Here is an 11,436-nt window from a genome sequence, read left to right on the forward strand (position 1 = left end):
GTAGATCATTTTGGATAGTTTGAATGTTTTAACAAATTAGAAATTTAACAAATTAATTTTTCCAATCTGTGAACACTGGATATCTTACCATTTATTTGTGTCTTCAAATTTTTTCATCAATATTTTACAGTTTTTATTTTAGAGCTCTTTTACCTCCTTGGTTAAATTTTTGTTTTTAATGAGATGGGGTCTTGCTGTGTTGCCCAGGCTGTTCTTAAACTCCTGAGCTCAAATGATCCTGCCACCCCGGCCTCCCAAAGTGCTGGGATTATGGATGTGAGCCACCGGCCTGGCTGATATATTTCTAAGATTTTTTTTTTTTTTAGTAGCAATGATTAATGAGATTATTTTATTTATTTTTTAAATCAGATCAGATAATTTGTTGTTACTATATGGAAATGCCACTGCTTTTTGCGTTTTAATTTTGTATCCTTCATGTTTAATGTAGTTGTTTATTAGTTCTGTTTCTTTGGTGGAGTCTTTTGTGTTTTCTGTATGTAAGATTGTGTTGTTAGCAAATAGTGACATTTTCACTTCTTCATTTCCTATTTGGATGGCTTTTTATTTCTTTCTCTTGTCTAATTGCTCTGGCAGGGACTTCTAGTACTATCATAGTTGAGTAGAAATTGTGAGAGAGTGCATCCTTATCTTCTTTCTGATCTTAGAGGAAAAGCTTTTAAATTTTCACTGTTGGGTATGATGTTTAGCTCTGGGCTTGTCATTTATGGCCTTTATTGTGTTGAGGAACATTCCTTCTACACCTAATTTGTTGAGAGTTTTTGTCATGAAAGGATGTTGAATTTTATCAGATGCTTTTTTTGCATCTGTTGAGAGGATCATATGGTTTTGTCCTTAATTTTGTTAATATGAACAGAATGACATCAGTTAATTTGCACATGTTGAGCTAATCTTGAACCCATGGCATAATTCCTACTTGATCATAGTGGGTGATCCTTTTATTGTGCTGTTAATTTGGTTTGTTAGTATTTTGTGGAGGGTTTCACATTTGTATTTATCGGGGATAATGGCCTATAATTTTTTTTTAATTCATTTTGCCTGGCATTGGCATCAGGGAAATCCTGGTCTCATAAAAAGAGGAACTTTTCTTTCCTTTCTGTTCTTTGGAAGAGTTTAAGAAGGATTGGTGTTAGTTTTTCTTTAAATGTTTAGTAGAATTCATCTGTGATGTGATCAGATTCTAGGCTTTTCTTTTGATGGGTTGATGGGAGACTTTTTTTTTTGAGACAGAGTCTTGCTCTTGTCACCCAACGCTGGAGTGCAGCGGTGCAATCTCGGCTCACTGCAACTTCTGCCTCCGGGTTTCAAGTGATCCTCCTACTTCAGCCTCCTGAGTAGCTGGGGTATTTTTAGTAGAGACAGAATTTCGCCATGTTGGCAAGGCTGGTTTGGAACTTCTGACCTCAAGTGATCTGTCTGCCTTGGCCTCCCAAAGTGCTGGGGTTACAGGCGTGAGACACCATGCCCGGCCTGATGGGAGGCTTTGTATTACTGATTTATGTCCTTACTCATCATCAATCTGTTCTGGTATTTTATTTTTTCATATTTCAGTTCTGGCAGGTTGTCTGTGTCTAGGAAGTTATCTATTTCTTCTGGGTTATCCAATTTGTTGGCATATATCTGCATATTAATCTCTTATGATTATTTGTGGTATCAGTTGTAGTGTCTCTTCGTTAACTTCTAATTTTATTTTTAGTCTTTGGTTTATTTATTTATTGAGGTAGAGTCTTGCTCCGTTGCCCAGGCTGGAGTGCCGTGGCGCCTCGCAGCTCACTGCAACCTGTGCCTCCTGGGTCCAAGCGATTCTCCTGCCTCAGCCTCTCAAGTAGCTGGGATTACAGGCTTGCTCCACCACACCCAGCTAATTTTTGTATTTTTAGTAGAAACAGGGTTTTGCCATGTTGGCCAGGCTGGTCTCGAACTCCTGACCTCAAGTGATCTGCCTGCCTCCGTCTCCTAAAGTGCTGGGATTACAGGCATGGGCCACTGCTCCTGGCCCTTCTTTTTCTTAATCTTGCTAAGGAGTTGTCAATTATATTTATCTTTCCAGAAAACGGGAAAGTTTTTAGGGTTTTTTTCCCTGTCATTTTTCTAGTTTATACTTTATTTATTTCTCCTCTGATCTTTATTTCCTTTTTTCTGCTAACTTTGGGCTGAGTTTCTTCTATTTTTAGTTCCTTGATGTATAATAGTAGGTTGCTTATTTGACAGAGAGAGATATATATATATGGGGGGAGGCATTGAATGCTGTAATTTTCTCTCTTAGAAATGGTTTTGCTGCATCCCATAAATTTTAGCATATTCTGTTTTTGTATTTGTTTGTCTCAAGATAATTTTTAATTTCTCTTTTGATTTCTTCTTTGACTCATTGTTTTTTTCAGGAGCATGTTGTTTAATTTCCACAAATTGGTGACTTTTCCAAGATTTCTCCTGTTATTTATTTCTCGTTTCATGCTATTGTGATCAGAAAAGATACTTGACATGATTTACATACACTTGAATTTTTTAAAACTTGCTTTGTAATCTAACATAGTATCTATTCTGGGGAATATTCTTTGTGTGCACAAAAAGAATGCGTATTCTCTTGCTGTTTGGTAGAATGTTCTGTGCATGTCTTTTAGGTACATTTGGTCTGAGAGACTAAACATTCTGTCTGGATGATCTGTCCTTTGTTGAAAGTAGGGTATTGAATCCCCCTATTATTACTGTATTGTAATCTATCTCTCCCTCTAGTTTCTTTAATATTTGCTTTCGAAGTCTAAGTGCCTCTGATGTTGAGTACATATAGATTTATAATTATTAATATCCTCTGGATGAATTGACCCCTTTATCATTATGTAACATACTTCTTTGTCTCCTTTTACAGTTTTTGACTTAAAGTCTATTTTGTCTAAGTATAGCTACCCCCATTCTCTTTCGGTTTCTATTTGAGTAGGATTTATTAAACAAGAATAAATTTATTTTAATTTTCCTCTATATATTCAAGTAGTTCACTGAACTTTTTAAGTGGATTATTCCAAATATTCGTCAGTCATTTCATAGATCTGTTTCCTTTGGGTTCATTATTGGAAATTTATTAGTTTGTTTTTGAGATATAATGATTCCCTGATTCTTCACCATTCTCATGTATTTGCTTTGGGGTCTGCTCATTTGAGGAGACAGCAACTTCTTCTGGGCTTTATAGGTGATTTCTGGCCAAGATAGAGCTTCACTATTAAATCTAGCCTCTGATTATGCGTGGTTCAGCCTGAAATGACCCCAGGGAGGCAGGGCTTGCGGTTGGTTTCTCTAGGTGGCTAGACCCCTGCCTTTAGGTTCTGAGGTTGGATGTTGCTACTCTCTAGGTTCTGCTGTCTGGCAAGACCACTGGCTGGTCTCTGCTGTCAGTCAGAGCTGCTGGCTGGGCACTGTGATAGTCTCTAATTGGGCTGTGTCACAGGATGTGTTCTCTGGCCAGGCAGTATTATCGTTTGGGTTCTGAAGTTGGGCAGGGTTGCAGGCTGGCCCCGAGGTTAGGCAGAGTTGTTATTCCAGATGGACAGATTCAGAGGCTGTGTTTTATAGAAATGCGTGTTTGAAGCTTGCCCTCCTGCCTGAACGGAACCTTGGCGTGAGGCCTGGGGCTGGGCCAAGCCCCTGTTTGGCCTCCCAGGTTGGGCAGGCCTGTCCTCTAAGGAAGTACACAGTGATCGGTGTCTCCCTGCCTGGGTAGGACCTGGGAGTGGTGTTTGAGGCTGAGCGAAGCCACTGTTTGAACTCTCTGGTTGGGCAGGTCTAGCCCCTGAGCTTTGCTGAAATATGCTGAGGTAGGTGTCTACCAGTCTGGGCGGGGCTTTGGGGTGGGCTCTGAGGCTGAATGTGGAGGTTGGCCAAATAAGGACTGAAGCCAGGTTGAATTTTTTACCATACTTCTGGAAGCAACCAGCTTGACTTTGCAGGTAAGATATGCTATTGGCTGTTACCTCTAAGTGGATGCTACCACTGGCAGGAACACAGAGCTACCACCAACATCTGTAGGCTAGTTGCTATAAGGTCTACCTCCTTTCTTTGTTTCTACCCAACACCAGATGATCTAGCTGTGACATTGCCCACATTGTTTCCCTTGAGGGGAGACCAGCGTGAGCTTCCTGGGAAACATTTTAGAACACTGGGGAAGCTCAATGTCTGACCGTGGCTTTCTTTTCCCACTGTACAAACTGTGGATCTAGGGAATTTTCTTCTTGTCCCGCAAATCAGCTTGGATGGGAACAGATGGTGTGCTCGAAGTGAGACTGTTACTCTTACCCTTCTACTGCAGTTTTTGTTTGGTTCTGTGGTCCTCGCAGGTGTCTCAGCTCATTCCCAAGTTTGGGGGTAAAATGGCATTTTCTAGTCTGTGGCTAGTTGCTACTTAAACTCTCTTTGTGCGGGGGTGTCTGTCTTTTGGGGCTTCTATAACAAATAGACTGGTTAATTTATAAATAGGAACAATTTATTTTTCATATTTCTGCAGGCTGGGAAGTCCAAGATCAAGACACCAGCAAATTTGGTGTCTGGTAAGGGCTTGATCTCTGCTCCATAGTTGACACCTTGTTAGTACATCCTTAAATGATGGAACTGGTAAAAAGGACTACCTATTTCCCTTGATCCTTTTTATAAGGACGTTAATCCCATTCACGAGGGCAATGCCTAGTTATCTCCTTAAGGCTGTGCCTCTTAATGCTGTTACATTGCAGGTTAAGTTTCAACATGAAATCTGAAGGGATATAAATATGCAAATCATAGCAAGGAATGAAACCTGGGACTTCTTTTCCTGTCATCTTACTGATGTCTAAATCAGATTCTTTAATTATTTATGAAAATGTATTGAAGTTGCTGGAGAGAGAACAGGAATCCAAAAATTTGATTTAGAATAATAGTCCATTCACAATGTAGGGTTTTTTTGTTTTGTTTTTATCTTTCATTTATTTTCAAAGTGTTCCGTATAGAAAGCATTTCACATTGCTTGGCATGGGAGGTGATTCCTTGCTTGGCCTAGGTTAAAAATTTGAGGTCATGTATCTCAAAGCCGCATGCTATAATTAATCATTTACTTTACCTAGTAATGCTAAACAAAATGTATTATGAAAAGTGAAAATAGAAGCTGAGCAATAAACATGTGTAGGCCACTGGGGAGAGAATTACTGACATAAATGATGTTGTATAAATATACAAATATCTTATTAATATGGCGATATGGAGTAATAATTACTGTGTGCCAGATTCTATTCTAAATTTTATAACTATATTATTTAATTATCAAAACTATGTTATAAGATAGTTCCATGATTATTTGCATTTTTACATACAGAGAAATTGAGGCATTAAAAGACAACATAACTTATCCAAAGATTATATGAATATATTATGCTGGTACAAAAGCAATTGTAGTTTTTGCTTTTTTTAATGGCAGAAACCACCTGCAATTACTTTTGTACCAACTTAATAGTCAACAATAGAGCTGGAATTTATTTTTGTTTTTATTTTCATTTTTGAGTTCTGTTGCTGAGGCTGGAGTGCAGTGGCACGATCTTGACTCACTGCCACCTCTACCTCCCCGGTTCAAGTGATTCTTCTGCCTCAGCTTCTTGAGTAGCTGAGATTACGGGCACATACCACCATGCCCAGCTAATTGTATGGTTTTGTTTTGTTTTGTTTTGTTTTCAAGACAGAGTCTCACTCTGTTGCCCAGGCTGGAGTGCAGTGGCACAATCTCGGCTCACTGCAACCTCTGCCTCCTGGGTTCACACCATTCTCCTGCCTCAGCCTACGGAGTAGCTGGGACTACCACGCCTGGCTAATGTTTTGTATTTTTAGTAGAGATGGGGTTTCGCCGTGTTAGCCAGGATGGTCTCGATCTCCTGACCTCGTGATCCGCCTGCCTCGGCCTCCCAAAGTGCTGGGATTACAGGCATGAGCCACCGCGCCCGGCCTAATTGTCTGTTTTTGAAGTAGAGACGGGGTTTCACCATGTTGGCCAGACTGGTCTCGAACTTCTGACCTCAAGTCATCCACCCACCTAGGCCTCCCAAAGTGCTGGGATTACAGGCGTAAGCCACCACACCCGGCTAGAGTTGGAATTTAATGTATGCATTATGATTCTGGAGTCTTTGCAGTGCTATTCCTAATTCATCAACCTGAACTGCTTACTTGATTTTTTTTTATTAATTCCGTGGAATTACATCCACAAAACAAATGTTGACCAAACGAAGGTGAAAAGCAGCTTTGAAGATAGAAATATATCAACATAAAATAATGCTTTAAGTGTTTCTCATTTTTTAAAAAGGATCAGAAATACATCAGCACAGTGGAATTTGCCATAAGCATTTTTTCTTTTCCTTTCAAAAAATATGCTATTTTTGCAAAACATATATATGCTCATTGGTTATTTGAACAATATTGATATAGTTATTTGAAGAAGGAAAAACTTAAAAAAGCCCATATTTCCAATCTTAAACTGTGAGTCTCATAGAAGTTTACACATTTATATTGAAAATATGGAACATACATTTCTGATAATCATATAAGCATATTTATAATTCTTATAAACATCATTTTTTACATTTCTTCAGGCCTGTCTACAAGTCATTTTGCTTGGGCATTTCACTCAGTAGCAGAAGAAGAACTGCTGAACATGTTGCCAGCCATGCAGAAAGATGATCCCACTTGGTCTGAACTAAGAGCTATGGGTGTGGGGTGGTGGGTCCGGAATACCCGCATCTTACGCAAATGCATAGAAAAAGTAAGTGTTTTATTTTGGTGTATAAGTGAATTAATATTTTTTGGACATTTCTTTAAATGGCATTTCCTATCTTCTCTGCCATTACTCCCTCTTGTTTTTGAAGCAGCAAAAGGCTTTTGAATAGTCTTTATATTTCATTTATAACGTGTTTCAAAATATCTAAAGTTTTAAAATGTGTATTCTAATTCCCAGGTTTTTAATTGACACACTTGTTAGTAGTATATGTCTGATTTTTACAAAATAATATATGTATATGTTTAGAAAAATTTAAAAATAGTATGGAAGAACTTGTAATGAAAGGCAATAGTCCTATTATTCTCTGTATCCATTGAAGCCACCACTGTAAGTCACTTTTGTTATTATTTTATATATAAATGCACGCATTATTCATATACATATTTTTAAAATTTTATTAAACCTTCAGCGGATATGTGCCAGCCTTGCATATGAAAGAAATTACTTGTTCAAAACTGTTTCTGTGAAATTTTGATCAATATTTTTTGATTATAGGTAGCTAAAGCAGCCTTTTATAGAAAGAATGATCCTTTAGATGCTGCCATTTTTTACCTTGCAATGAAAAAGAAAGCTGTGATTTGGGGATTATATAGGTAGGTAAAAAAAAAAAAAAGGGTGCTTCAATGTGAAAACCTGTTCATAAGAAGTAAATGAATGAAGTAAGATTTGTTGTTCTTGTTGATGTTGATTCATGTAGATTCTTAGTTGTTTTGTATTTAAAAGAGATTTCATAAGGAAAAAGCCCCAAGTGTTTTTCAGAGTGGAAGAAACCTGATGAGGTCAGTTTAATTTGTTTTCAGATTTATCAGTCCAGAAACAATATTTTGCTTAAGAACTTCTCATTATGCTCCTATAAAACAAAGGTAATGTATTAGTCCGTTTTCATGTTGCTAATAAAGACATACCCAAGACTGGGCAATTTACAAAAGAAAGAGGTTTATTGGACTTAACAGTTCCACGTGGCTGGGAAGGCCTCACAATCATGGCAGAAGGTGAAAGGCATGTCTCACATGGCAGCAGACAAGACAAAACAGATCTTGTGCAGGGAAACTCCTGTTTGTAAAACCAACAAGTCTCTTGAGGCTTATTCACTGTCACAAGAATAGCATGGGAAAGACTTGCCCCGATGATTCAATTACCTCCCACTGGGTCCCTCCCACAGCATTTGAGAATTCAAGATGAGATTTGGGTGGGGACACGCCAAACCATATCAGGTAACTAAACCAGAAACTTACACTTTGGACAGGGAAGAAGATGAATTAAATGGTGGAGTCTGGAACAGGCATTTACCTCTGCACTATGGGCCAGCTTACCCCACAAAACTATCTCCTTCCTGTGGGCCCCACCTTCTTTCTGAGCTGAATTCACTTAGAATTTTTCTCTCTCACTTCTGAGCAAGACTGGTGAACGTGATTATCATAAATAGTTCATCATTTGTTTTGAGTTTATTTCCAGATGACCCACATGAACAGCAAAATCTGTTTCCCCTTTGGGGGAAAAATCATGATAACAAATCGGTTTTCTAAGAGACTTGATGATTTACGGTTGTTTTGATTCAAGGCACGTTCTTTAGATTTTTATCTCTTAGGTCATTCTCAGATGGCAGGGGTGAAAAGATACTGATGAGTTTCAATGGTGGCACACAAGTTAATATAAATCAAACATTTTGCATGGATTTAAAAATAATTTTCACAGTCCTGCTAATGTAGTTTTCTTTGTATTTAGAAAGAAACATTTTTTGTAATCTCTGAGACTTATATAACAAATATTTACCTAATATAATTTTTACTGGGAAAAGAAGCAGATACATAGTAAGTTATGAACTGGCAGATGTTTCTATTTAGACTTAGCCAAATCCTAACTTTAGAAAATTGATTCTGATGTAAAAAAAATTGTATTCCAAAATTTTCACATCATTTTTTTTCCTTTATAGAGCTGAAAAAAACACCAGGATGACACAGTTTTTTGGACACAATTTTGAGGATGAGAGGTGGCGTAAAGCAGCTTTAAAGAATGCTTTTTCTTTGCTAGGCAAACAAAGATTTGAACATTCTGCAGCATTTTTTCTTTTAGCTGGTTGCCTCAGAGATGCAATTGAGGTAATGAGTGAAATTTAAATAGGAAAGAATAGCAATGTCATCTTTTAAAGCTCCATAGTGCTTAAATTTTTATTTTTTTAAATTCAACTTTATTGGAAATAACACAAGGCCAAATATCTGAAATAACTGTTAATATTTAATAAAGACATTTAAAAATTTGACTGTTAACTTGAACGGTATTTATACAGAATTAAGATTAACCAAATGGTGTTTGTTAGTTGGTAGAGATAGGTAATTGATTTGACTCTTAAGAATATTCAAAAAATTAAAAGGTTTGTCCTACCAGTTTAAACATATTTGAACCCCATATCTGGCTCTGTATTATTTGATGAATGTTAGAAAATCCTTAACTGATTATTTCTTAGTAAACCTTAAAAAAATTATGAATATTTAAGATATAACATTTCTGTCTCAAATTGCCCTTTTGCTCGGAGTTTCATACAAGTAATTCAAAACAACCTTTTAATATGGAGACTAAAGTCTCCAGGGGCGGATGGAGAATAGTAGAGGTTCAAGACAAAAATAAAATAATATAGCTTAAATTGACATCATTTAAATTATCCATTGTTTCCTCATTTAGTTTAAGTTTTGCACATATGTATGTATATATTTAGTACTAGAAGGTAGGTTTGCAGTTATTAAATGTTGTCAAGTAGATTTGCTAAAAGCAAGCAGCATATGTTTTGTTTCTCATCCTTCTTTGCTAATTTTGGATATTTATAAGGCTTTATATTTTTCTAGTTATTAGTTAGTTAACTGAATTTATCCTAAAATGAAACCTGCTTCTGCTTATTTAAAAACAATATTTTTTTTAAAGGTATGTCTTGAGAAATTGAATGACGTTCAGTTGGCTCTTGTAATAGCAAGACTCTATGAGTCTGAATTTGATACATCTGCAGCATATAAATCTATTTTACGTAAAAAAGTTTTGGGAATCGATTCTCCTGACAGTGAACTGTGTTCATTGAACATAAATATGCATCACGATCCTTTTCTTCGGAGCGTGGCATATTGGATTTTGGAAGATTATAGTGGTGCTCTGGAAACATTAATAAAGCAACCTATCAGAGAGAATGATGGTAAGCTGCACGTCTAAGATGTTAATGATTAAGAGTATTATTGGTAATTGCTACATGTGCAGATCACTCTATTAGGTAGTAAGGGTAATACAAACAAATTGAATTCATGGTCTTTATAACAGTTTTTGGTTGGTTCGTTGGTTTTTTCCTCCAGAAAGATAAATCCTTTGAAAACAACATTGGATTTTCTGTTTTTACAAAATAGATTTACATAAATATTGAACATAAATATTGTCAACACTTGAATATAAACATTTTGAAGAAATACTGCTATAAAGCCAGTTTTTAAATCTTAGGTTGAATTTAGTGTGTTTGTCAATCAGTTTTAGAATTCTTACAGTGAAAAATGTGTTCAGTGTAAAAAAAAGTGATGTGATTAGAAAATCTTTAGCTAGATAAACTTTTGACTGTCTTGTTATGAACTGGTAGAGCTTATGTACTCTTTTGAGTCTACTAGTACCTTTTCTTTTAGAAATCCTCTTTGCTAAAGCTTTCTTAGAGGCCAGTATAAAATGGAATTCTTTATATAGATGCATATAAAAATAAGATTTACTTTTCAGATATTTTTTCATAGATTGAATTGTGTTTGGTAGCTGATAAAATAGGTATTATATTATTTGGAATACTAATTGGAAAAGGGTCTAGTTCATAGATTTTTATGTGCTATCATTTAATGAGGAAGTGGCCTTTGCCTTACTTTCTAAACCTTTGAGAAAGGTGTGTGACTCATTTGTTTAAGTCTCCTAGCCATTTAAGCTAAAGATTTTCAAACTAGCCTCTATGTAATGGAGGGAAAATGTAAATGCCTTTTCCAGCCACTTTCTTTTTTTAGTGTTTTTATTAAAAAAAAAAAAAAATTTAGTCACCATTTCTTGCTTTGTTGCCCTGGTTCATCTCAAACACCTGGCATCTAGCTGTCCTCCCACCTCAGCCTCCCAAAGTCTGGAATTACAGGCATGAGCTACTGTGCCTGGCCCCCTTTCCCTTTCCCTTTCCCTTCCTCTTTCCTTTTCTCTTTTCTTTTCTCTTTTCTTTCTTCTTTCTTTTTCTTCTTTCTTGAGATGGAGTCTCACTCTCACCCAGGCTGGAGTGCAGTGGTGCTATCTCACCTCACTGCAGCTTCCACCTCCCAAGCTCAAGCAATCTTCCCACCCCAGCCTCCTGAGTAGCGGGGACCACAGGTGTGTGCCACCATGCCCAGCTAATTTTTTTGTATTTTTGCTGGAGATGGGGTTTCACCATGTTGCCCAGGGTGGTCTTGAACTCCTGAGCTCAAAGTGCTGGGATTACAGGCATGAGCCACCACACCCGGCCCTGGCCCACTTTCTTATACTTACACATATTCATGTAAAAATTGTATTTTGATTTGGGACTAGTACATTTTTACATACTTTTATTATGAATTAAACTTGTATTCTTCTAGAAGAATATTGCAAAAAATAATAGCGACTTGGACCAGAATGAT

At 36.9% G+C, this 11,436-nt stretch overlaps 1 protein-coding gene across 6 annotated transcripts in view; it reads left to right on the plus strand.

Annotated features, from left to right (window-relative positions):
• The window catches only part of DMXL1 (Dmx like 1), a 185,921-nt gene that overhangs the window by 94,881 nt on the left and 79,604 nt on the right, over nucleotides 1-11,436 (plus strand). For all 6 annotated transcript variants that reach the window (XM_063665158.1, XM_063665156.1, XM_054489789.2 and 3 more), the window contains 4 exons: nucleotides 6,609-6,778; nucleotides 7,289-7,386; nucleotides 8,727-8,892; nucleotides 9,710-9,971. In XM_063665158.1, the coding sequence (XP_063521228.1) occupies nucleotides 6,609-6,778; nucleotides 7,289-7,386; nucleotides 8,727-8,892; nucleotides 9,710-9,971 (696 nt within the window). The remainder of the gene's footprint in view (nucleotides 1-6,608; nucleotides 6,779-7,288; nucleotides 7,387-8,726; nucleotides 8,893-9,709; nucleotides 9,972-11,436) is intronic.

The sequence above is a fragment of the Pongo pygmaeus genome, chromosome 4, assembly GCF_028885625.2.
Source record: "Pongo pygmaeus isolate AG05252 chromosome 4, NHGRI_mPonPyg2-v2.0_pri, whole genome shotgun sequence".
Taxonomy (NCBI): domain Eukaryota; kingdom Metazoa; phylum Chordata; class Mammalia; order Primates; family Hominidae; genus Pongo; species Pongo pygmaeus.